A 27,967-nucleotide genomic window follows, 5' to 3' on the forward strand; every position below is an offset into this window, starting at 1 on the left:
GCACAGCAGTTGATTTCCAAAGTTTACTTACATAGGCTTCTTGGACTAGCTTGGTGCGCATGTCTTGTGGTGTGGTGTGTGCACCCAAAGTGTACCCAGTCATACATAGTACGAATGGGGGGGTTCCTCATTTTACAACTAATAATCATAGCAATAATAATACTAATAATAAAATTAAAAATAACAACAGCTTAAGGCTTTCCAATTTTGATATTGAAAGTCGCAATGTCCAGACTAGATTAGGTTGCACAAACATGAAAAGTTGTTCTTGGTATCCAATGTTCCTGCTTATCCATCCCCTCCTCTAGGCTCTAGACAATGAACATGTTATTCATGGCTATACTGGGGGAAACCAGAATAAGAAATTCGATGGGTCTATGGCTGTGAAGCACGGACACGGACACGCGACACGATACGGACACGACACGGACACGCAAAAACACAAATTTTCAAAAAATAGGGGACACGACACGTTGGGGACACGTTCAATATATATAATTAATTTAATTTATTATATGTCATAAAATTATTAAAAGAAATCAAATAAAGGTAATAAAATATACAACATAACACTATTAAAATTATAAAAAATAAACATTTAATAATTGGTCCCTATAATAATTGGTCCCTATAAAAAAATCAAAATAACACTACCACCCGTAGCCATTGTTTCAGAATTAATAATTGGTCCCTATAATAAAATTAATAAACATACATTACTAAAATTATATCCTCAAATAATAGAAAAGAAAAAATAAAATCAGAATATAAAAAAAAAATAAAAGAAAAGAAAAAATAAAATAAAATCAGAATTAAAGAAAAATAAAAGAAAAGAAAAAATTAAATTAAAATCAGAATAAAAGAAAAAAATAAAAATAAAATCAGAATTAGAATTAGAAAAAAAGAAAAAAATGAAATCAGAAGGGGGCATAGAAGATCGACTGAGGAAAGAGGGTTGAGAGAGAGAGAGAGAGAGAGAGCGATCAACGAAGATCGAAGAAGAGTCGTACCTTAACGAAGAAGAAGATCGACTGAAGATCGTAGATCGAAGAAGAAGAAGCTCGACTGAAGATCGCAAACCGACGACAGATTAGGGCAAATTTTGATCGCAGACCGACGACAGATTAGGGCAAATTTTGATCGCAGATCGCAGGTCCTCTCTCTTATCCTTTCTCTTCTGTTTCTCTTCTATTCGACGTAGATTCAAAGTATGATTAGGGCAAATTTTGATATGTTTTTGCTTATTTTCAAATCGACCCCAAAAAAATTTAGTAAATTGTGAAATTGCCACCGCGCGTCCCAAACGTGTCTATAACGTGTCCTAAACGTGTCCGGATGTAAAAAAATTAAAAAAAAAAAAGGGACACTCTCTGCTGAGTGTCGGACACGTGTCCACTGCGTGTCCGTGTCCGACACGTGTCTGACACTGGTACGGAGCCCTCAGAGAGGTGTCCGTGCTTCATAGGTCTATGGTGATTGATTTTAAAATCCTGATTTTTTTTCCTTCCAGAAGCTGCTCAAACAATATGATACTTGATAGAAGATAAATATAAGGGTAAATTACACTGACCTCCCCTAAGGTTTGAAGAAAATATAATAAACCTCACAATTTTGACATAATTACACTTAACCTCCATTTTAAGATTAAATGGACCAGAACTAATGTAGATATGCGTAAAATATACATTTTCGTGTAAAAGAGATAACATTATTTTTCATCCATATAACTAACAAATTATTGAGGAAAAAGGGGCCAAGTGTTATGTGAATTAAATCTTAAGGGAGCTCAATGTAATTATGCCAAAATTGTGGGGTTTATTGTATTTTGTCCAAACTTCACGGAAGGTCAATAATGATAACTAAACCAGCAGTCTCATTCAATTTCATGCAACATCAGTGTCCAAAAAATTAGGACACACCCTAAAAGGGGTCTATCAACTGTATAAAGGATGGTTCAACAGAACAGGTTTTGAACCTCTTCATTGGCATTTTTTTAAGAACTTTTAACGTGACTGTAGGGCTACCATTGATTGGTATTGACAAATTGAAATACCTTGAAGTGCTAAAATGATCCTAAAAATGTATGGTAAGATAAGCAAGATTAATTTCTAGCAGAAAAAGAAAGGTACCTGCGATGCGAATGCAGTATAAGATGCCTCTTCAGGATTTGAAGACTTTGGTGACAAACTGGGAGAACAAGGCCCAAAATTTGGTTCACCTCCATTGAGTTTATGGATGGTATTGTTTAGTGTAGCTTCACTTTCATTCCCGTTGGTTGACTTGACCCTCTAATCAATGACATGGTGTCATGAGTATCAATGGGACAGTACTATCTAAGTTGATAGAAGAAACAGAGAATAATGGGCAAGATATAATACCTGAAAGATTTTACCTAGAGTTTTCAACCCCTTTGCTCGAGCACGGAGCTCCTCTTTCTTTGCACTATTGTCTTGAAGAACCTATAAAAGACCATAAATATTACCATAAAACAAGGTTAGGTGCCAAACACAGTGCTAAAGCTAAACCACTACCCAAAAGCAACAACTAAGTACAAGAACTACCATCTGACAAACACGGGAAAGGGTGGCTTCAATATCTGCTACATTAAGCTTCCAAAGGGAATCAACCATCAACTTCTTATGAGACTGCATGTACTCTTCAAGTTCTTCCTCGCTGTAGTTTCCTTCTGCACTGAGCTGACGTTTCATGTCCTCTTGAAGCTGGATCAAAGCAATTGCACCTACAACCACCATTTACTTTTAGAAAGAGGGAAAAAGAAAAAAAAAAAGCGTATCATATAACAGTTTTAAAGTTGTTTATCAGTGCACAAATGTTGATTAACATAAACCTCTTCATATGCATGATTCAGGTCAAAATCATGCAGTATATGATATGTATCGGTACAAATAAAGGTAAACAAAATTGCTTGGTGTATCAATTGAAAAGTTTGAAGTCTCTTTGGCGGTTTCTCCATAGGAGAGAAGTTCTGTGTTTCTTGTTCTTTTTCTTCTCCCCATTGAAAAATGGTTCACGGAGAAATCAACAATGTGAACAATCCTAGATGGGATTTTTTTTTTAATAATTTATTGTGGTTGGGGCGGCTAAGGGAAAGATATTTAATTTTAAAAATAGGACGGGTATACAATTAAACATATGTCAAAATCAAGGATAGTCTATATGGATAAACTTTTAATTTGTAAATGCTTGATATTTTTACAATTATTATGATTTTGGTTTCAGTTATAATAGCAAGGGATTGGTTTGGAACTTGGAAAATTTGAAGATATGTTATTCAATAGTTAGTATTAAAAACTTCCAATTTTTTTTTGGTGTACTTGCTTGTTTGAAATTTAAAGTGTAGATTGAATTTTGTGGACTTGGCATATATTAATGCACCAATAATGCTACGATGACCACATATATGTATCAAGAAAAACAAAACATGGTAAGAAAATGCAGTCATCATTGTGACATGGTATTAGTAGAATTCAACCCCAAAAAGTGACTTGTGAAGTGGGGGTGCCCTCACACTTGTACACTACACGTCCCCTTTGTATTTGGGCAATGTGGAACTTTGTTTCACAATCTGTGTCACACCTAGCATGCAGGGCTTGAGACACGCACCCTACCCAACTCAACCCCAAAAGTCAACTCTCTTACCATCTAACATGGCCTCGGGTAAAACTCAACTCCAAAAGTTTTGTAAAGTGAGAGTACTCTCACGCTTATACATTACACATCTCCTTTGTTGATGTAGAACAAGTAGCCGAAGACTTCTTGGAACAATTGAACCGACAAAAGGCAAGAAAGAAATCAAATTGAGAGCAATAGCGACACTTTTGGGACAAGCTCGGAATTGTCTCAAATTTGATAGTCTGATTGAAAATGGCGTTTTAAATTGAAGTCATTGCCATCCCCAACGATGATGAACAGTGGATTTTAGCCAAATTCCTTTGTTTAGGCTTTCAAATTAGCGATTTTGCCATTTTAGGAAAGTTTCGTTTTGGGAATAACTTTATTTTGGGAAGTCCATTTTTAGCGCTGTCTATTGTTTTCTAGTATGCAGATTTGAACTAAAGTCATATTTTCTATTTTTGGTAATTTTCTGTTTATATTCGTGTCTAGCAAAGAATTATCCTAATTCCTTATTTCTTTATTTAATTAGAGTTCAATTTATTATAAATACGCATGTATGCCTTAGGGCAAATCATCTTTTGATGCAATGTAATTCAGTTCTTGAAATTTTTTTTTCTTCCTTGTGGATTCAAGGATTTTGTTTGTCTGCTAGATCGATAGCTAGCCTCGTGTGATTTATTCTGCTACGTCAAGTGGTATCAGAGCAAGGAGTCACCTGGCTCAATGGCACAAGACAGAGTAGATCATGCAAACCCTACTGGCAATGATCGTGAGGTCGAGGCCCCGTGGGTAACATATGAGAAACAGTAAGAGCAGTTGAATGAAATTCGTGATCTGCTTATTGGCCTGAATCTCAATGCCAACAACAGGCCACCAGTGGTTGATAGGGTCCATGTTGAGGGAGTTTCCCAAGGCCAACCTGTTAACTAGAACAGAGTGCGCACCGAAGGATTTGCCCGAGGTCAACCTGTTCAGAATGCTTTTAGACGTCCCCTTCGTTGTACATCTGACAGTAAGGAGGAGTCTGAACTAGAGTTTAAACCACTTCCAGCCAACTATCAACCCAGAAGGCAACAACAAGAAGGGTTCAATGAGTACCGAATGAAGATAGATTTTTCCCAGTTCAATGGAAATCTACATATTAAGTATTTTCTTGGTTGGCTTTCAGAGGTGGAGCGCTTTTTCAAGATGATGGATGTTCCAGAATCAAAGATGGTGAAATTGGTGGCTTACAAACTAAAAGGAGGTGTTGCGGTATAGTGGGATCAATTGCAGAAAAATAGGCATCGACAAGGGAAAGAAACTATATGGACTTGGCGTCAGATGAAACAACTCCTTTAGGACAGATTTTTACCACCAGATTATGATCAATACTTGTTTCAGTTGTACCAAAATAACACCCAAGGAAGCTGATCTGTATTTGATTATATAACTGAATTTTGCTGACTTTCAGATCGCAATAATCTAAATGAGACCGAAGGACAGCATGTAGCCCCGTATCTCAATGGGTTAAAATTAACCATTCGAGAGAAGATGGGGTTATCAGTAGTGTGGACTGTGGATGAAGCATATAATATGGCTTTCAAAGCCGAGCTAATAGAGCGCAAGACAACCTATTCTGGATATCGTCAGAACCTTCCTGATTTGTTGTTTCCTACTACAGAAAAAGGAAAAAAGGCTGCCCAACCAACAGGTCCAGTAAATCAGAAAAGGAGTACCGCTGGTGGAGGAGGAAACCACATGAGTGGATCAAGTAGTAGGGAGGCACCTCGAAACACAAATCCTTATGCCAAACCAACAACGGATAAGTATTATAGATGTGGCAAGCCTGGCCATCGCTCTAATTTGTGCCCAGAAAGGACAGTTAATTTAGTTGAAGAAGCAAATGAAATTGGGGATGATGAAGATGCAGAATATGAGGGCGATCAGTATGATGGTGTTGAATTCGCCAAAGAAAAAGGAGAACAAGTCAACTGTGTAGTTCAAAGGGTTCTATTTGTACCAAAAACTGAGGACCTCAGTCAACGTCACAGTATTTTTCACTCTTGTTGTACCATAAATCAAAAGGTGTGTGACCTTATTGTGTACAGTGGAAGCTGTGAAAATTTTGTGGCTAGACAATTGGTAGCGCACCTGAAGTTGTCTCCTGAACAACACCCCCCTCCCTAAAGTATAGACTAGATCAAAAAAGGACCTACTATCAAGATAACTGAAGTAAGGTACCTATTTCTATTGGCAAACATTATAAATCTGATGTATTATGTGATGTGGTTGATATGGATGCTAGTCGGGTATTACTTGGCAGACCTTGGCAATTTGATGCGGGTGTTACATTTAGAGGGCGAGACAACGCTTAGGTGTTCAATTAGGGGTCTCATAAAATTGCTGAGTTCCTTAAAGCAACACACAGTGCCTCTGAAAGTCGAAGCGAAGTCTTTCCTCACTATAACCAGTTCAAAGGCCGAGTTCGTGGCAGATGCGAAAATTTCGCAAGAGGTATATGCTATGGTTGTGACAAAAATGGTACCTGTGGCCAAGGAGAACACAGCCACACCAATCCCTCAGAAAATTCAACCATTGTTGGAGGAATTCCAGGAGCTTACTGCTGATGAGTTGCCGGATACACTTCCACCTATGAGGGACATTCAGTATCAGATTGATTTCATACCAGGAGCAAGTCTACCAAACCTACCACACTACAAAATGAGTCCAAAAGAGAGTGAGATCCTATGGGAGAAAGTCGAAGAATTGCTGCAAAAGGGACTTATTTGTTAAAGCCTAATTCCATGTGTTGTTCCGGCATTATTAACGCCAAAGAAAGATGGAAGTTGGCGAATGTGTGTAGACAGCAGAGCCATTAACAAGATTACCATCAAGTACAGATTTCCCATTCCCCGACTAGATGATATGTTGGACATGCTAGAAGGATCAAAGTGGTTTTCAAAGATCGATCTGTGAAGTGGGTATCATCAAATTCGAATCCGTCCTGGGGATGAATGGAAAACAACATTCAAGACTAAGGATGGTTTGTATGAATGATTGGTCATGCCATTCAACCTTTCCAATGCTCCCAGCACTTTATGCAAGTCATGCATCAGGTATTACGACTTTTTATTGGGAAATTTGTCGTCATTTATTTTGATGACATCTTAATCTACAGTAAATCAAAGAAGGACCACATGGCCCATTTACGGGAGGTGTTGACAGCGTTGGAGGTAAGCAAGTTGTGCGTTAACCTTAAGAAGTGTAGTTTCCTCACAAGTAGCTTGATATTCTTGGGTTATGTGGTTAGTTTAGATGGCATTCATGTGGATCAAGAGAAGGTTCGCGCCATCCAAGAGTGGCCAACACCCAAGACTGTTACTGACGTTCGGAGTTTCCATGGGTTGGCTACGTTTTATAGGCGTTTCATTCGAAGTTTCAGCACTATTGTGGCACCAATCACAAAGTGCATGAAGAATGGAAAATTCCTGTGGGGTGATGATGCGGAAAAGAGCTTCTTGTTGATCAAAGAAAAGTTGTGCACTGCACCAGTACTGGCTTTGCCCAATTTTGATAAGATCTTTGAGGTGAAGTGTGATACTAGTGGTGTGGGCATCGGGGCTGTCCTATCTCAAGAACATAAGGCCTTTTTCAGCAAAAAAATTAAGTGAAGCTCGGCAAAAGTGGAGCACTTATGACCAAGAATTTTATGCAGTGGTTCGAGCTTTGAAGCATTGGGAACATTACTTGATACAGAGAGAGTTTGTGTTGTATACTGATCATCAAGCCTTAAAGTTTATCAACAGCCAAAAGCACCTCGATAACATGCATGTAAGATGGTCTACTTTCCTTCAAAAGTTTCCTTTTACTATTCGCCACAAATCAGGGGTTCTGAATCAAGTCGCAGATGCCTTGAGTCGATGGGCTAGTTTATTTGTCATGTTGACACATGAGATTGTGGGTTTTGAGTTCCTGAAAGACCTTTATCCAGATGATGATGACTTCAAGGAGATACGGGCAAAGTGTATTCAAAGGCAACCAGTCACTGATTTCCACATCACTAATGCCTATCTATTTCGAGGAAATCGCTTGTGCATTCCCCGTACCTCTTTGCGAGAGAAACTAATTCGGGATCTCCATGGTAGTGGCTTAAGTGGACATTTGGGCAAGGGGACAAGACTATTGCAATTATGGAAGAATGATATTTCTGGCCTCAGTTGAAGTGAGATGTTGGCAATTTTGTGAGGAAGTGCTACATTTGTCAAGTATTCAAAGGGCAGTCTCAGAATACTGGCCTCTGTATGCCTCTACCTGTTCTTGTCGATGGACTTTGTGTTGGGACTCCCTCGTACCCAACGTGGAGTTGATTCTATGTTCGTAGTGGTTGACAAGTTTTCAAAGATGGCACATTTTCTTCCTTGTCGAAAGACTTCAGACGCTTCTCATGTGGCTCGATTATTCATTCAAGAAGTAGTTCGTTAAGCCTCGAAAGTACGATCCATATAGGGTGTTGAAGAAAATCAATGACAATGCTTATGTGATTGAACTACCAGACGACATAAAGATTTCCAAGACTTTTAATGTAGCTGATTTATATGAGTATCATGCTGAAGAACCCCTCTATCCAGAATCAAACTCGAGGTCCAGTTCCCTCCAAGAAGAAGGGACTTGGCATATATTAATGCACCAATAATGCTACGATGACCACATATATGTATCAAAAGATGTTTTCCATGTGGTAGCACCGTAGTGGTTTAATGGGTTACACCACTCATATCTGTTACCAATGCAGCGGTAATACATCACATGGTAAACAAAATATAGTAAGAAAATGGAGTCATCATTGTGACATAGTATTAGTAGAATTCAACCCCAAAAAGTGACTTGTGAAGTGGGGGTGCCCTCACACTTGTACACTACACATCCCCTTTGTATTTGGGCGATGTGGAACTTTGTTTCACAATCTCTGTCACACCTAGCATGTAGGGCTTGAGACAGGCACCCTACCCAACTCAACCCCAAAAGTCAACTCTCTTACCATCTAACATGGCCTTGGGTAAAACTCAACCCCAAAAGTTTTGTAAAGTGAGAGTACTCTCACGCCTATACATTACACATCTCCTTTGTTGATGTAGAACAAGTAGTCGAAGCCTTCTTGGAACAATTAGACCGACAAAAGGCAAGAAAGAAACCAAATTTAGAGCAATAGCGAAACTTTTGGAACAAGCTCGGAATTGTCTCAAATTTGGTAGTTTGATCGGAACCAGCGTTTTAAATTGAAATCATTGCCGTCCCCGGTGATGATGAGCGGTGGATTTTAGCCAAATTCCTTCGTTTAGGCCTTCAAATTAGCGATTTGGCCGTTTTAGGAAAGTTTCGTTTTGGGAATAACTTTATTTTGGGAAGTCCTTTTGTAGCGCCGTCTATTTTGATGCGCTTCTATTGTTTTCTAGTATGCAGATTTGGGCTTAACTCATATTTTCTATTTTTGATAATTTTCTATTTATTTTCGTGTCTAGCAAGGAATTATCCTAATTCCTTATTTCCTTATTTAATTAGGGTTCAGTTTATTATAAATACGCATATATGCCTTGGGGCAAATCATCTTCGATACAATATAATTTAGTTCTTGAAAAAAAAAAATTCTTCCTTGAACCCACAAGGAAGAAATTTTTTTGTTCGTCTGCTAGAACGATATCTAGCCTCGTGTGATTTATTATGCTGCGTCATTTGTACTGTGAAGACATGTATTTTTGGTGTTTGGTATTCTATATTTGGGTTAAGGGTACACTTCAATATTTTTGTCACCTTTTAGTTGTCAGGGTTCTTCTTCTATTTGTATTAAGCACACACAATGGTGGAACCATAAATTGTCTAGGGAGGGAGGGGACAAGGTTTGTGCATAAAAATAAATAAATCTTACAAGTCATATTTTTCATTATTTTGTAAAGTTTTAAATTATTAATTAGATATCAGTATATAATTGATTAGAACACCGTCATAAGCCATTTTGTTGGTTAATATAATCTAGTACATAGAATGTATATACCCCCTCCGTCCCATTTTGTTGGTCCACACACTATTCCATTTTGGGATGTCCTAAAATGATAGTCCCATTTGAAAAGTCAAAGTAAAAAACATTTGATTTTCCAAAACTATATAAATATACATTCTAAAATTTACTGGAAAAATAGAAGAACAAATAGGGGCATTACTGGAAAAATATTTTAAAATTTAAATGTAACTGTAATGATTGCATGCCCCTTAAAAAGTTGGAATTTCCAAAAGGAACCAACAAATTGGGACTGAGGGAGTATATCCTTTTTACTTTAAAATAAAAAAACCAAAAACAAAGTGACATGCACCTTTTGTATAAATAATATCAACTCAATGAAATTGATGTTATTAAATAGATGTAGATCATCTCCTTATACATTGTGAAATATTAAAAAAATAGAGAGTTGGTAAAGTGATTTTCACAAAATCAGGGGTCATACTATTATAAATTTTATAAATACTCACAAAATATAGAGGAAAAGTTGATTAAGGGTCAATGCAACTCTTTGTCTCTCTCTCTAATCTCAAATGGTGATTTCAAGTTTCTTGTTACTATTTCTTATTTCATTTATATCATGTTTTCTACTTATTATTGCACCATGTTAGAAGAAAAGTTACATGCAATTAGTATAAGTTGAATGGAGACAACTATTTCTATTGGTCCAGTCCAATTGAAAAAAATTTCTTAGTAGAGGGAGATGGGGTTCCATACTAGGCTCCACAATTCAACTCACTAAGGGATATCAAGAATTGGTTCATTGATACATGGGAGATGAAAAATGCACAAGTACTTACTTGTCTGCACAACTCAGTGGAACCAAATATTGGTATGAATTTTCAAAAAGGTGTGGGATTATTTGAGGGTCATATATCTTGAATCTAACTTCGCAAAACAATATGAGTTAGAGACGTTCATTAAGAGTACCACACAAAAAGACAATTCTATTCAAGAGATCCTAAAAAGCACGGACGTAGAAACAAATGCAAACACAAGACAATGATTTCAAAAAAATGGAGACACAACAACAATAATTTTTTAATAGTTATTTTCATTTACTATATAGATTAATATTGCATTCATAAACAACCAAAATTATCAAAAACTAACACTAATTCAATATAATAATAATAATAATAAAATCACTATTAAGTTAACTCTCATCGTTTGTGTCTTTTTTATTAATGATCTATTAATTATTTAAATCTGATAAAAAAGTAAGAAACATTCAACGTTTAACATCCATCAAAAGTACTAAATAAGAGAGAAAAAACTAGTTGGCTTGCAGGAGCGACTCTAAAGCCAAGGGAAGGTGTTCAATTGAACACCCTGTAAAAAAAATATTATTATTATATATATGTAATTCAGTCCAAAGCTTTATGTTGAACACCCTAATCCACTTGGCTGAACACCCACCAAGCCCACTTTCTAAAACACCCAACCCACCCTATAACCTTTTAAACAATATATATGCTTTATAAAGTGAACACACAGCATGTTTTGGAGCTTTGCTTCCTCAGCCTGTGCAAAGTACCTTCCCAACAAGTATACCACTTAACCAATTAACAACTTATTTTATTACTTATTGTACAAATCAACCATAGAGAAATCAGACTCAACAAGAAGAAAAAAAAATCTCATTTTATCATGCTACTAATAAAAACAAAATAAATTTATGTAAATTTTTGTATGTACATTTTATTTTTTGAAATAATGATATCAATATATTAGAATTTCATTTTATTTATTTATTTGTGTGATTTGAAAAGTTTAAAAAATTAAATTTTTGAATGCCTACCCTGAAAAAAATTCCTTAAGTACTCACTGTGAGCACCCTGAAAAAAATTCCTGGAGTCGCCACTTGGCATGTCCTTATAAAACAAATTAATTAAATGAAGTCTACCACCCCTATGACACTGTTTTGAAGTGATGGTGCTTCATAGAAGAGCTCTATAGTGAGATGACCTCTTATTGGGATTAGTTAGCTCTCATGGAATTACCTGATTTGCAGTTATTGCATATTTATATACAATATAAAAGAGACAAAGGTTAGCACAATTTCTTGTGTTTAAAGATCAATTTAAGCCTCTTCGTGATGCTATTCTCCATATTTTTATTTTTATTTTTATTTTATTTTTTTGGTGGGGGGGGGGGGGGGGATAAATAAGCAAACTTTATTGAGAAAACATCAAGGCGATGCAACAAATACAAAAACCAGCTCTATGTTGGCAAAACGAAAAGAAACAGCCAAAACACAACAAACTAATCAAATTGTCTACGAAATCTACAAAGGACAACACATCCAGATCTACTAAAACTGTAATCCAACTATGCAACACAGTAAGCAAATGTCGTTCCAACCATAAAACCGAACGCACCTCACCCACAAAAGTACGCCTATTAGGCTCCAACCAAATCAACCGCATCAAGCAATGACCAGCAAGCATCCATGCGTTCCATCACCTCTTCCCCACCCTTCCCCTAACCTAGCTCTGTAGCACCTCCACCACCGATCTTGGCTAAACCCAAACCAACCCAAAAATAAAAACAATAAACATCCAAAGCTATTCTCCATTGTTCACCTTTGCCATCAATTGATGTAGTTCGAGAACTGATTGTTGAGAAAACTCTTTTGAAAGGTGCTCAAAGTTCATATCCTTCACTAATAATGTTTGCTACTTCCTCTACTTCGCCTTCATTACTGCCTACTCCAACACCTCACCTTGTTAAGGATACGGGAAAGACAAAGACCCTTGTTGCTTCGGACCAGCGAGTTTCTATCGTCAAAAAAATCAATGGAAGAGTATGTGCCCTAGACTAACACATCAGAAAGGGCATACCTCCTCTTAGCTTTCCTCGTGACCATCATTTCAGTCCTCTAGTTCAACCAAATGCTCTCATTCTCCGGCAGCACTAGACGCACCCACTTCCAACAAATTCTCATTTTCCATGGTGCAGTTTATGCTCAAACAGTTAACTCAGTTACAACCTATACTAGCATCCTCATCTATGACTCAGCCACATGCTTCTGCTATGGCTACACATAATCAGGCTAGCAAGGTTCTTATATCACACATATCTCTCCCACCAGTTAGATATTTGATTCTTGTTCTTCACACCGTATGGCGCCTAGTGTGTCCATTCGTAGTAATTACTCTACTCCGATCATGATTTGTACTACAAAGATTTTCTTATGAATGTTGTTTCCATTGGTTCAATTCTTCCATCTTTTTCTTCATTGTCTGTACCTGATGTTTTCCTATGTCCCCCAGTTGTCCATTAGTTTATTATCTATTAGTCAACTTTTTGATTCGGGCTTTGATGCTCTTTTTTCTTCTTATGATTGTGCCATTCAGGATCGCAAGTCCCAAAAGGTTATTGGGATCGGGGCCATAGGACTAATAACTTATGCATATTGGAAAGCTTGCGCATTCCTGTGAAGTCCTCTTCCCATAGCATCATCTTTCTTTTTCCTAGACAAGAATTCGAATCAATTCTATCTTTGCCATTCTAGATTAGGTTATTTGTCAAGTGAGCATTTTGAATGTTTAATTCAATCTAATGCTCTTCGGATAAAGTGTTTTTTAGTAACATTTCTTAGTGCAATGATTGTAGACTTGGAAAATTGTTTTACCTTTGAACAAGTCATTTTGTTTCTATTTCACCTTTTTCTATCATGTGGGACGACCTTCCCTTGTTACTAATAAAGGTGGGTCGTTGTACTATGCTTTTTTCATTGATAATTATGGTCGATTTTGTAGGGAATATCTGATATCAAATAAGTCTGATTTCTTTCATATCTATCATACTTATCATTCAATGGTTAAAAACTTTGTTTCTCCACCAATGTAAAGATTATTAGAGGGTGGTGAATATTTTCTCACAATTTATAGATTTCTTCTAAGAAGCATAGACACGAAACACAGTGATTTCAAAAAAAATAGAGACGCGCAGACAACAATAAAAAAAATTATTTTTATGTGCTATGTAGAACAATATTACATCAAACAATCAAAATTAACAAAAACTAACACTAATTCAATGCTTAAAAAAGAAACCTAACTCTTAATTTAACTCTTATAGTTTATCTTTTTATTTTATGAATAATCTATTAATTATTTAAATTTAAAGAAAAAAGTAATGAACATTTGACATCCAATATCCATCCAAAGCACTAAAGAAGGGAGGGAAAAAACTAGTTGGTATGTCCCTGATGTGTCTCGTGAAACAAATTAACTAAATAAAAAAACACACCATTTAGCGTGTCCCGTATGTGGCCCCACCATGTCTCTGTATCTAACACCACTATGGCACCTATTTTAGAGTGTCAATGCTTCATAACATTCCTTCAATGTGTTTCTAGTACTATAAATCATTCTTCACATACTACAACACAAAATGGTAGAGCTAAACGAAAACACAGACACATCCTTGAAACTACTCGATCTCTTCTTCTTTCCTCTTTTGTTCCTATAGTCCTTGGAAGTGGGCTCTTCTTACGACACTCTATTTTCCTAATCATATGCCTACTCTTCTCTTTGGAGTTTCACAATATAAAAAGTTGTTTGGACAAGTTCCCAGTTACTCTATGTTACGTGTTTCTGGGAACCGGTTTTGTTCTACCTAAATGAGAGCACAACAAGCTCAGTGCTCACTTCGTTCTCTATCTTTTTGGATTACGGAATTCATTAGAAAATCTATCGATGTTATGATCTAGTTTCTAATAGGTTTGTCAAATAGTTTTTCTTGAGTACTTCCTATATTTTTCTTTTCCTCCAAAGCATTTTCCTATGTCTAACAAGGACTTGATTCATATTGATTTGCTTCTAGCTGACATATTTGGTGATGATTTTAACACTACTGTTGATTGTTTCAGAGCTTCCCTCTTCTCTCTTTCCTTCTTCTGGTATTACTTCATTTCCTTCAGTCAATTCTCGCATGAAGGCTCTTCCTTTGCTTTCAAGCACACGTTCCCCAACCTCTATGAATTCTAATCCTCCAAAATGGCATTATCCCTTTCATGCTCGTATAACCCTGACTTGGTTTCACTAACACTTGCTTTTCTTTCATGGTTGTCTATCTTCTATACATGCTTACATTGAACCTCAGTATGATAACGAAGCTTGTACTGATCCTAAATGAGTGTGTTATGCAAGACGAATTAACTTCTCTAGAGAAGACGAATACTTGGAGTTGGTTCCTTTGTCGGTGAGCAAGAATGGCATTGGCTACAAGTCGGTTTATAAGGTTAAAACCCACTCTAATGGCATAGAACGATATATAAGCCACAGTTGGTTGCCAGGGGCTTCTCCTAAGAGTACAAGATCGACAATGAAGAAACTTTTGTTCCTTTAACTAAGATGATCATTGTTTGTACCTTGATTTTATGTTGCTTCAATTTATTAGTCGTCTCTTTCTCCATTGGAAGTCAAAAATCCCTCTCTATGAATATCTTAATGAGCAATACTAAGTCAAAAATCCCTCTCTTGTCTCTTGACTGTCTGTCATTTGCGTTGTGACCTTTCTGGTTTAAAATAGTCTCCTCATGCCTGGTATGAGCAATATGAGCAATTTTAGTTCACTGTTACTCAGATTGATTTTCACTCTAGTGGTCATGATTATGCTCTATTTATTCCCCATACTACGGTCGGTATAATCATTTTGTTGTTGCTATTGTTGAAATAGTTGTTTGGGTTGAGCGATAATCATGGCCACTACGGTCGGGATAGTTGTTTGGTTCTGATGCTCTATTTTTCATTTTAAATTCTTGAAAAACATTCTTCTTGTTTCACCTCAACAATATCCAATTCCTTTATAAAATATTGGTTATATGTTGTCAAATGCTTCATTCTTACAAAAATGTAAGTCTTGTATGAACCTGCCGATCTACTATCATTTCCTACCTATTTCTAAAGTTGAAGAAAGTTTATGATAAATGATGCTATGCTATGCTATGCTATGCATGCTTAAAACAAGAATAAGAATAAGTAAAAACAATAAAAGATACAGATCATGATTCCACAACCATGGTAACGAACGAAAAAAAGGGCCACTCAATGCACAAGGATCACGCTAAAGTGGGGTTTGGTTTGGGGAGGGCAAGATATATGAATGGCATACAACATTAATGAACAGTCAAAAAATCAATATCTGAACAGCTAGCCAACAACCTTATTGGCCTTGATGCTAATGAAAAACAGAGATGAAAATTTTAAAAAACTGCAGCTCCCCCAGCCCAAACACACACGCGCACATATATAGCTTACCAGAAGGAAAAACAGGAGATTATTTACTAGTTAAGCATTAGACAAGTATCCAGAAAGTCATTACTAATGTTGATTCCACAAAAGCGTAGTGATAGGTGGGGTTGATTGCATCACTGGTAAAGAACAAGCTTGCAAGAGTCTTAAAACCAAAACATGTACACAACTCAGCAACAAGAAGCAATGTAGTTCAATATTCTTTCTTGACTCCTAAACACCCCACCACAAGAAAGCACACAGGTTAATACTCTGCCTAGACACTAAAATATCAAAGCCTGAAAAACAGTCGGGGTGCACATCTTCATTTGAAATGCAGTTTAACAGATACTAGACATTCAAATGTGAAATGCAATTTAACTTTCATTCTTGATTCCTACATGTCCATAGAGGGTAAGGGAGCACCAAGGCCAATACTTTTCTTGGAAACCAAAATACAAAAGCTTAAAAACAGTCTTAAGTGCAAATTCGTATTTGAGAATAATGAAAGACGTGCCCATATGTAATCAGATAAAATAGCAACCTAAGAGGAAACTGACTGAACAAGGCTTTTGCCATTTAAAGCATCTCTTATCCACCAACCTGTTGCGGCTGTAACTTGGGATTTAATGAAGTGGCCTTTGTTTCTGAACCACTCAGCAATGAAAGGTACTCCCAAGTATATTGCCTTCTTCCCAAGCTCTTTAGCTGCCTGTCTTGCATATATGTAGCCAATCGTATTCAACATCTCAACACCATAAGCTGTTGGAAGAAAGCATGAAATTCATCAGATTAAATCATTTCACATTGCAGCAATGTAGGTAACGAATGCAATAAAATAAAGAAAGGCGAACAAATGATGACAATTTATATTTCTTCTATTCCCCAGTTAAAATTTTGCCTGGGTATCCAAGCACACAATGTTAAAGCTGGACCCCCAAAATTTCTCAATGAAATTAATAGCATCGAAGAGTTCTTTCGATGCTAATATCATGTAAAGGAAGTGTAAGCATCATGGTTGTTAGAATCGTACGATTCACGATTTGATTCGTACGATTCAATACAAGTTTCAACAAAAAAGATTCGAATCATGTTGTTGAATCAGAAATTTGCGATTCAGTTCTTTTTCTTTTTCTTTTTTTGCTTTATAATGCATGAAACGATGTCATTTTCACCAAACTATCAAGACAAATAGAAGAGATCAATTAATTGTATTGATATGCATGATGCTATGTGTATATACATATATACAATTTAGTTATATTGATATTTACATCATTTTAAACATTATGAGTGAATTTTTATACGTATATAAATATATAAAATTATATATATTATATTTAAAAAATGAATCTTATGATTCACGATTCACTGTTTTAGCAAAACAATCCACGATCCGATTCGTAATTTGACAACAATGGCAAGCATTATGACAAGAGTAAGGGTAAACTGGACTCGAGAGCAAATATTGTCATTTGGCAAGATTCTAGTTTGCACTTGCCTAGGAAATTAATTATACTAGAGGATGTGCACACGCATCACGTGTGCAAGTTGAATTAAATAAAAAAGTGAAAGAAAAATGAATAGTTGAAATGAGACGTGTAGGATAGATTTTTCTTTTATATCCTTACAGTTATTAGAGTTTACAAATCTCTAAAAATTTTCAACATTAACTAAATGTGGAACTTTTGATAATTTTAAATATTGACTGAATGACAGTTTCATTGGGAGACACCAAATAATGCCGTCCCTATATATATTAGTATAGATTAAGTTTAGTTACTATTTTCCGTTTTTTAAGATTTTTATGTCAGGTGGGGTTACTTAATAAATTGGGTCAAATTTAATGGTTTTAGCAAGTCCAAGAAAGGCCAAAGTTGATAGATCACACATTGGAAGATCTATCAAAAATATCCATCCTTTAATTCCTAATGGGAAAGCCAAAATCTAGATGGGGAAAAAATGATCTTTACATATTTTCTTGTCTTGATAGCTTTTCTTTTATTTCTTTGGAATTCATATGTTTGAGTGGTTCCATCCCTATGTAAACGCAATTCTATCTTGGCAAGAATACGGTTCTAACTTGATTCTAGCTCTTAACCTTAGAATCGTAGTTCTAGAACAGAAATGTTACCCTTATTAGGCAATTCTTGCAACTGCGCTATGAAGTGAGCTCATGTTGATTATGGAGAGGCAGTTGCCAAAGTCACCAGATGAATTGGGGGAGAAGAGAAGAGACTAGGCAAGAAGAAATAGTGGGTGGGAGTAACAAATTGGGTGCCGCGGTGTGAGAATATTAGGTTTTATATATATATGTTTATATTAGGGATTGAGCATATATTTTTGTTTCCTTTTTCAGTTCTAGGATTTGGATTGTTATATATACCGATGTTTTCTTGTACCAAATACACAATTGAATATACAGAAAAACATTCCGAAAGCTTACATGCAGAATGTGTATGCACCCATTTTGGCATTGCAATTTTATAATTGCAATTTTACTTTTGCGAAATTTATATTTATTTATTTTTCATTATAGCTTAGTTAGGAGTCCTACTGATATTTAGGCCTCGTTTGGGAACAAGCTAATTTAGTAACTTTTTGGCTATTTGACTAAAATATGAGCTAAAAAAAACTAGTATATTTGGGATGACTTTTTGGCTTTTTACGAAAATATGTGCAAAAAGTAGAGAGAAAAAAGAATCTTTGACTTTTTGGTATGGGTTGTTGGCTTTTTGATTTTTTTAGTAACTTTTTGGCTTTTTGGCTAAACCGGCCTGTTGCCAAACGAGGCCTTAGTTTTTATTTTATTTTATTAGGGATTAGGTTTCCAAATAATAATAGGATTCACTTTCCTATTTTGATTAGGGTTTCCAGCTTATAAATATTAGGTTTTGGCATTGTATTATTTAGCTATGAAACAATATTATTGACATTAAGGTTGTGGCTATTTGAGTTTAGGGTTGTGGCCGCCCTAGTGTTCTTCTTCTCTCTCTTCTATTCCTTTAGAGTGTTCTACATCAATTTGGTATGAAAACCAAATCTTGACCTCCAGACTCCTCCAATTTTTTGTAAACAATAAAAGGAGGGGGGGAAGCAAAAATAAGTCCAACCAGCACAAAATTGTTGCTACCAACGTTGCAATTTAAAACGGAACTCGAGGACAAGTTCTTTTTGTAGAAGGGAGAGGACATAGCCAAAGTGAGCGCATGCACGTTCCACTTCATTGGGTCAATTGGGAGTCGGGATACAAACAGGTGTTCGACAGATGAAGGCAGGAATACCTCTCAAATAGGGGAAGGTATATCTTATTGAAAGTGGAAGGCCAGAATTGGGGGGAGGAGATTATTTTGCAAGTAGGAGATTATTTTGGAGAATAGAGATAAAGGTGGATTAAAGGAGATCATGAGGGTTTTCAATGAGTTTAAGGGTAGTTGGACAATAGTGGACAAGAAAGAGTTCAAGTGCTACACATTAATAGGATCTTTTTTTCTTAGCTTGATAATACAATGTTCGCAAATTTGATTGTACAAATAAATTCAGAAGACGAACACCACTAGACGAAAGAAAAAAAAAAAAAGAAGTACAAGCAGCTGTGAAAACTACAACAAACAACCTCTATGAACAGACGCTTTCTCTTAGTTATAGTTCTATGCATCTATAATCAAGGCCTATACTTCTATATATCGACTCGAGGGGAAAACAAGTGTAAAGCTGGACTCCTAACAATTTGCACTACAAAATGCAGGGCAACCAAACACTATGACACATTCGAGCAACCTTCGGTTCTAATTGGATGTGCTTGCAATTGAAATGAATGTTGAAAGCAAAATGTAGAGTACGAATGATTCTAATTTCAAAACGCTTAAGATTTACAGGTTCGTATTTTAAATCAATAGAGAATTCACATTAGGGGTAGCCAAGATTAAATGGCTTTTAGGTAATAAAAAAGGTTCACAACAACTGGGAAGGAAGTCCAGTTGATTTTCCGGCTCCTTTTCTTGCCATTTTAGCATTCATTTGGACTTGAAAATTATATTTGCAAATCGAATATTTGACAGATTGCATGCATATACAGAATGCACCAAGAAAAGTTTCAGAGTTCAAACAAAACCTTGAATGTGAACAAAAGGAATAACATATCAAACACCTATGGGGTCCCGAGCCAAGCTACAAAAGATGGCGAAAGATAGAAAATAATAGAAACATATGACACATTACCAGCATTGGAGAGCCTTGACATTTCAGCATCAGCATGACTAACAAAGTCCTCTTTGTTTCCTTGCACATATAGGTTGAGTTGACCTTTCAGTATTTCGGCAAGCTTCTCTTCTCTTTCCCTTTGAACAACCTTCAGTGAAAAGGAATTTGCACAAAGTAACCAATGAAAATTTGGCCTGACAGCCTCCAAAAATCCGAACTATGATTCAGACAATGTTGCAAGTGTCTGTTAAGATGGCTATCAATTGAGGGCGAAACCCATTTTGTAGGGGTAATAATAATTTTTTTTAAAGAAAATATTACAAATCTAGTTGATGCTTTCAAATATCAAAATGCCCGTTGACATATATAGTTAATTACAATATACTTACCAAAATAAAAATCAATTAATATCTTGAGAAAAAATAACTCACTTTTGTAATTTCACATAAGGTGCAAGGGACAATATTTTTAACACATCATATATCTGACACGTTCCTCTATTTATTTTTTCTATTTTTTTTTTCCCATTATTCTTTATTTATAAAACATTAGCACGACTAATACTGATTTCTCATTTGCACGAACTTCATTTCTAGTAATTTCAAAATTCAATACTGCATTCTTGCCTACCTGTCTTCTTTTAATGATCATTAACATTGGCATTTATAAACATGGATCTCCTAAATGAAAATTCGACTTTAATGATAAAGGCTATTATCCATGTTTTTAAACTGTAACAAGGAACTAAAAACATTATGGAAATTTTCATGAAATCATAATCATGTAAAGAGCTTTCGTCTATTTCTAAAAACATTATCATAACTAGTGCAGTGGACTGTGTGAAGATATGTCTTTTGGGTATTTTGAGGTTTTTGTTATTTTCTATTTGAGTTCAGGTTTTCCATCAATAAGTAATATGGAGAAATTATACCCTCATTTTCTCTTGCAACTTTTTAGCATCAAACTGCTCTCCTTCTGTAAAAATATCCAATGAAGCCATTGAGGCCATGGCAAGCTGGCCAATGTAATCCTCAAAAAGCTCACTCCCAAAGAGCATTGCAAAAATTGCAGCAGGATCAATGATTGCATCACTGCAATGCAGAGGAAGTACGCAAATAAGAATGAAAAAATAAAATTAATTAATTAATTTAATAGGATTCACATTCCTGCATAAGTACACGCAAAACTTTAGATGCTCTGATCCATATGAGGTTAAGAATATGTAACTGACGTTGAAATTCCAGACTTCCCACAAGCATCATAAGCCTGTCGTTGGGCTGGATCACTCAGCACTTGGTAAGCCTCTCCCAAAACCTGAACTGAAATGTGTAAGATTTTGTATGTATATATATACATATATATTTTTTAAATGTACAGAACAGATGTTTCACAAAACATCATGAACAAACATAACATATACCAATTATATAGGCTAATTCCAGCTATTCCAAAGAAGAAACGTATATTTTTTTCATATTTCTAGAATGATATGCATACATCCATCAAGTTAGGCCATGTATATATAAATCCATCTATGGAATTCTCCAATTTTTTCTTATACAAACAATAAGAAATTTTCTTAACAACAAAAGCCTTTACTTGAAGCACATGAATGAGTAAATAATCAAGTCCATTGTTAATCCAATTCACAGTATTTCTATTCACCTTTCTTTTCATTACTTCTGCATAGGAATAAAATTTATGGGGAGAAATCTTGCCTGAAAATTTTGTGCAGCAAGAGGATCATTTGGGTTTTTATCTGGATGGACCTGCCGTGCCTGCAGCCATATAAACAAAAGATTGAGACAAAATAAATAAAAGATCAACTAGTTATTATTTATTAGTATTTACAGTCATCAAGATAGGAAGCAAGAAAGATAAATCAAGAACCAGTGGACCTGAGAAGGACAAATGCAAGATATGCAGAAACATATAATTCACAATCCAGTAAACACAAGTGTATTAACAAGGCACTAAAATAGAGAAAATCCAATGGAAACTACCATGTGAACAACAGCATAGGCTGGAATGAAAACAGCAATGACTTTTGGACAGCTCCAAACACTAGTACCTCATCTTGATATCAGAAACACTTTTCGGGTTATAAAGTTTCACTTTGAGTTTTCTTCCATTCTCCACCTTAGTAGCCTCTAGGACTGCAAACGAATCGAGCCGAGCCAAGCCGAGCTTTGCTGAGCTCGAGCTCGGCTCGATAGGAAACTGGGCTCGAGCTCGGCTCGGCTCATTAATTTTAATAAAACTCGAGCTCGGCTCGGCTCGGCTCGATAATTTTTTTTTAATATTATTTATATTATTTAAATATAAATATTTAAATAAAAAATATTATTTATATTATTTAATATATATAAAAAATGTATTTATATTATTATTTTTATATATATTTATATATTTTTAATATATAAATAATGTATTTATATATATTTATATATTCTTTAATACATAAATAATATATTTATTATATAATTTAAATAAAGATAAACGAGCCGAGCTTAATGAGCCGAGCTTATGCGAGCTCGAGCTCGACTCGTTTACTAAACGAGCCTAATATTTAAGCTCGAGCTCTCGTTTACTAAACGAGCCAAGTCAAGCCGAACCCTTAACGAGCCGAGCCGAGCTTGTTCATAAACAGCTCGGTTCATTTGCAGCCCTAGTAGCCTCCCAATTATTGGGCATAGAAACCTTCTGTACCATCTCACTTGGAGATGGAATCCGTCTATCATTTACTTTTTGAGAATCATTTAGAACATTCATTTGGCATCGCAACTCTTGATTAGAACTTGATTTGTCATTCCCAAACACTCCCATTTCACAAGATTTGAGAATTTCAAAGGCAATATGTACAAAAGGGGTGGAGGACCTTGTCCCCCTCTCTTACATATATGAAGTTAAGAATCTCATGAAGAATATGTAAAGGTCATGGCATAAATATTTCACACGATAAGGCCCAAGTAATGGCCTCTTTGGACGATTTTGTGGACATTGAATTCAATGCACATCATCTTGCTTTCATTGTGAAAGGGTGGGGAGGGATGATGTAATAAAGTGTAATGCTTTGATATTTGATAATTTTGAGGTTATATCTTACGGTTCAATTTTGAGTGGGTTGTTTCAGGTTGTTTTTCCTTAAAAAAAAGGTAGAGTGGGTTTTTTTACCCCGGGGCGTGGATCTAGTGATTTTTTTTTTTTAAATTGTACGAGCTCAGGGGGAAGATTATGACTACTTAAGTTGCATGCACACACTAGTATGCAACCAAAGCATCTTGAAATGTGACCTTTGTCGCCACCTTATTTGATGTTGTGCGAGTGATGCTAAGATCGTTGGTTGCTATCTTTTGATAGGTGAGAGTGGGCTAAATTGCTAGAAGGAATAGGGTATGGAATATTTTGTGTTGAATGAGCAATTGGGATAAAAAAAATTGTTGGTTGACAAGTATAATTTTGGTTTACTGCATAGTGGAGTATGAAGAGTGAACATATCCCTCAGCACATTTATGAACAGCGTAGAGAATGTTGATTCTTTTTTACTTTCAAGTTCTTTTGCGGTTCACAAGTACGCATCCCATGTATCCTATGCGCAACCTTCTTTTGGTACCTTAAATGCAATGCTTTCACACATCTAAATGTTCAACAAAAAAAGACAAAAAGACTACCAAAAAAAAAAAAAAGGATGGCTAGCAATTTGCCTCTAGAGCCTCAATAATAGAGATTAGAGAATATGGTGCATGTATGGGATCCTCCTTACCAGGGTATAAAGAAGTTTGAATTTGACAGGTCTGCTTGTGCGATTTGGTAACCTTGGGAAGATAGCATAATCTACAATTGGTGCACGTGAAACAACACTTTGAGGATTGAGGTTTGCTCTCTCTCTCATATCGTATCCGACTCACCAGGAACAATTTTTCCTCATTAAAAAAAAAAAGGGACAATTTTTTCCTATACTTGGCGGCCTTCCCCTACCATCATTATCATGGCAGGTCCAACTAATGTACAAAATTAGTGCTTTTGGGCACCATAACCCAAAAAGGTTGACGAGGTTGATTCGAGCTCGTTAATTTTCAGCAAGCCGAGCTCGGACACCCTAAATCTCGGCTGGACTCAGTTGTAGCCCTAGCAGGAATGATGTGAATCAAATACCTAAAGAAGCAGAGTCAGTTTGAAAGAGGCAGGCATAGCAGAGAAGACCCAGTTTGAAAGGCAGGCAACATTTTTGTTGATTGAAGGAAGTAGAAAAGATAAGGCAGCCAAAATAAGCAAGCACGTACAGTTGTAAGCATTTGAATTGAAAACCATAAAATAATACTAATGTGTGTGCTTTTGGGCTGGGGAGATGAGCTCTAAAAACAAGTATGTCTTCCTAGTGGATCTACAAAAGCAAGTAATAGCTCCAAATGAGGCTCTAGTTCCACACTAATAGAACGTTTCAGTTCTCCTATTACGTAGGGATGAATTGAAGTAAAAATACATAAATAGAAACCCTGACCGAGAGTGACAGAGATTAAAAGCCACCATACTGCTTTAGGGCGATCGCGTCTTAATGAGGATAGTCTCGTGTGATTTATTCTCATATATGTAAACAATTATCTCCTATTAAGACTGAGGGAACCTAAATCAAAAGCATTAGGGATTACTGTGACACGTACCTTGATATAATAAGCTTTCTTAATCTCTGCCTCGGTGGCCGTGGGGCTGATTCCCAAAACATCGTAGTATTCCGTCTCCTTCACCATGATACTATAGTATTAGGGTTCCTCCTCCGCCTCTTCTTCCGATTGCACGATCAAATCAGTTTATTACTATAAATAATTTCAATTAAGCGGGATTTCATTCGATGACATGCCAAGAAAACCAAATACAATCGAAAGAAGATGGCATATATATCAGGAACAAATACGAAAAAAATCTCTCGTTTCGTAAGGGATAGGGACAAGACAAACAAAACAAACAAAATAAAATTGCTGTACGCGTTAGCCTGGTAGTTGCCCGCGTGTTTGACCTCGGATCGCTTTGCTTTGCCTTGACTACCACCAGCCTTCATAGACCTTTTTTTAAATCGGTGTTTTTTATTGGAAAAAGCTTCGGACCGCAGTGGGGGTACTGGGTCGTGTGGGGGTACTGGGTCGTGTGATTGGTCTGAATAAAAAAAATTATGGGTATGTTTGGTTTGTGTTTGAGAGATGTGTTTTAGAGATAAAAAGTACGAAAATATGTTTGGTTTGATTTTTTTTAAAAGATGTTTTGAAAAATTATTTTGAGATAGAGTTTTGGAAAAAGTGATTGATTTGATATGTGTGAGAGAGAGATTTGTTTGGAAAACTTGTTTGGTTTACAAGTTTTGAGAAATTTTTTTGAGAAAATTTGTTTGGTTTGATTATTTTTGAAAACTTGTTTGTAGCGAAAATTTCCCAAAATTTTTTCAGAAAATCAAACCAAACGAGCCCTATTTTTTTCTTCTTTTTATATTTTCTGTTAAGTTCATCCTGCCACGTCATTGGGGCCCGGAAGTACGGTTCTTTTTTATTTAACACTGATTTTGAACCATGGGGTCATCCCCTCACCCCTTTGTCACGTGTCGGGTGGTGATTGGAGGAGTAGGAAAAAAAAGAAAAAAAAAAATGTAATCAATGAAAGAGAGGGGGTCAAAGGAGGTGGGAGGAAAAGGGATGAATCATTGTTGTTTTCTTTTAACTTTTTTAAATTTTTTTTAGAATATATAAATAAAAAAAATAGAGAGATAATTCAATTTAAAATAAGTTACAAGCCAAAAAAAATAACTTTTTACTCATTTGTCAAACAATAATGATTCAGAGCACTAATTTTGATGTGGAGCACTAATGACATAGTAAAGAGGAAAAAAAAAAAACAAACAAATCAAGATTAAAATATCACATCACAGTGAGTGAAACGCACTGCTGGCTCATTAGAGCTAGTTTTAGAGTTCAAGAATTTGAACTCCAAAGCATTTTTCTTTGCCAAAACAAGCCTAAGATTGAGTTCGTTAAAGACGTTTTTTAAAGGAGAAATCAGTCATAAATCCATGTTAAAATCTAAACATTGTATGTGTTTGGTTTGAGTTTTTTTGATTAAGTTTTTTGAAAATTGAATTTTTTGATTTTCATATCCTTTTGTTTTTAATGAAGATTTTTTAAATTTTAAACATTTTTTTTACTTTTTTAAATACACCTTAGTTAAATATATATAAAAAGTAAAAAAATTGTGAAAAAATATTTTAAAATTTTAATAAATACATAAAAATATAAAAAAAAAATGTACTGAATTCTTGTATTTTTGGTATTTAGTGAATTTTTAAAAGATTTTTTTTACTTTTTAGGTGTATTTATGATAGGTGTGTCTAAAAAGTAAAAAAAATTGCTTAAAATATTAAAAAAATTCAGTAAAAACAAAAAAATATGAAAAATAAGAAAGTATAATTTTCTGAATAGTGTTTTCTGAAAAATGAAAACAAGCAAGCTAATTGTGATTATGTTTGAATTTAATTTTGGTAATGAAGATAAAATTTAAATATGAACGAAAATATATTAAAATACAAGTTCAATGTTGGAGAATTTATTTATAAATCTCTCTTTACCTGTTTATGTTTTATTTTGTTCAAATTATTTTTAAGAACTGCTATTGACACCTATATAGTGTCTTTGGACCCCTATTTCTTTGAACCCCCACCTCAAATCGTAAATTTCAATAAGATTTCTTTTAATACCCTACTTAATATCAAATTTACCCTTATTCATAATATCATCTCACCCAAAGAACACACTTACCTAATTTTGCATCCCCTCTCCTTCATTGTTAAAGACGGTCCATCTTCATGAACATCGACTTTCTTTCTGCTGTTGAAGACGGTCCCTCTCTTTGCATCAGTGAACGACAGTGTCCAAATCAATGAAATCATTATGCCACCTTCTCAGGTAACCTCTGACTCCCCATCTTATCAATATCGTTGCTTCTCTTTTTCCGATCACATTTTGGTTTTTCTGCTTATTTCGACGTAAAACCCTCGATAAAAGGGACTTTTAGCGGAAAAACCCTTACAAAAAAACACAAGTTGGAGAAATTTGTACAAAATGGAACCGTTCAGCAAACTAGTGCTGACTCGTTGCATTACTGTTCGGAACCCATATATTGAACTAAATATTTTTGTTAAGTACTGTGCTACCGAACATAATCTTAAGAGTCAACAAACTAGTATCAAACCAACTCAAATGAGACAAGACAACAACAATTGAAAACAACTAAAAATATTGATACAATATAGATAAACTTACCAATAGAATGCCAGCCTCATTAGAATTGTAGTTGCTACGCCCCACTTTTTATTACCCAAATAACATTACCATGTCCATTAACATAAATCTACTTCCATTCAAAACAAGCAAAACTGCACATATATTACCTCCATAAACAAATGAAAGTCCTCTTAATCATACATATATGGAATGCAACAGAAATTACATATAAACAAAATGCACGTATTGTCACGACCCAAACCCGCCCCTAAAAGTTTGGTCCATGACCGGCCTGTACATAGGCCTCAAAACATAATTTTAAAATAATATTTAACCATATACAGGGCCTTTGGCGGAAGCAATATCAATAAAAGACAACATCCATTGAGCTTATGCATACATGATGGTTTAATTGGATTTAAGCATTTAAATACATTCTAAATATACCTATATAATCACAGATTTTATATAGATCTCACACACTCTTACATAAGACTTAATAATTTATAAGACGCCCAACAATAAATTAAGGCCTCCACGTGGAGACGTACCCCAGGTGACTTGGCAAACAAGCGAACCTCAGTATAACT

General features: G+C 35.5%; 1 protein-coding gene across 1 annotated transcript in view; it reads right to left on the bottom strand.

The window, feature by feature from the left end:
• LOC114276411 (chaperone protein dnaJ 10) overlaps nt 1-25,269 on the bottom strand; it is a 31,729-nt gene extending 6,460 nt beyond the window's left edge. Inside the window, exons 1-10 of the mRNA XM_082922478.1 lie at nt 25,098-25,269; nt 24,777-24,929; nt 21,834-21,893; nt 21,347-21,429; nt 21,047-21,206; nt 20,134-20,263; nt 16,516-16,674; nt 2,562-2,740; nt 2,379-2,459; nt 2,130-2,288 (exon numbers count right to left, since the gene is read on the bottom strand). Coding sequence (XP_082778604.1) covers nt 2,130-2,288; nt 2,379-2,459; nt 2,562-2,740; nt 16,516-16,674; nt 20,134-20,263; nt 21,047-21,206; nt 21,347-21,429; nt 21,834-21,893; nt 24,777-24,863 — 1,098 coding nt within the window. The 5' untranslated portion in view covers nt 24,864-24,929; nt 25,098-25,269. The remainder of the gene's footprint in view (nt 1-2,129; nt 2,289-2,378; nt 2,460-2,561; nt 2,741-16,515; nt 16,675-20,133; nt 20,264-21,046; nt 21,207-21,346; nt 21,430-21,833; nt 21,894-24,776; nt 24,930-25,097) is intronic.
• Nucleotides 25,270-27,967: the final 2,698 nt, after the last annotated feature.

The sequence above is a fragment of the Camellia sinensis genome, chromosome 3 (assembly GCF_055761805.1).
Source record: "Camellia sinensis isolate YWXY chromosome 3, ASM5576180v1, whole genome shotgun sequence".
Classification (NCBI taxonomy): domain Eukaryota; kingdom Viridiplantae; phylum Streptophyta; class Magnoliopsida; order Ericales; family Theaceae; genus Camellia; species Camellia sinensis.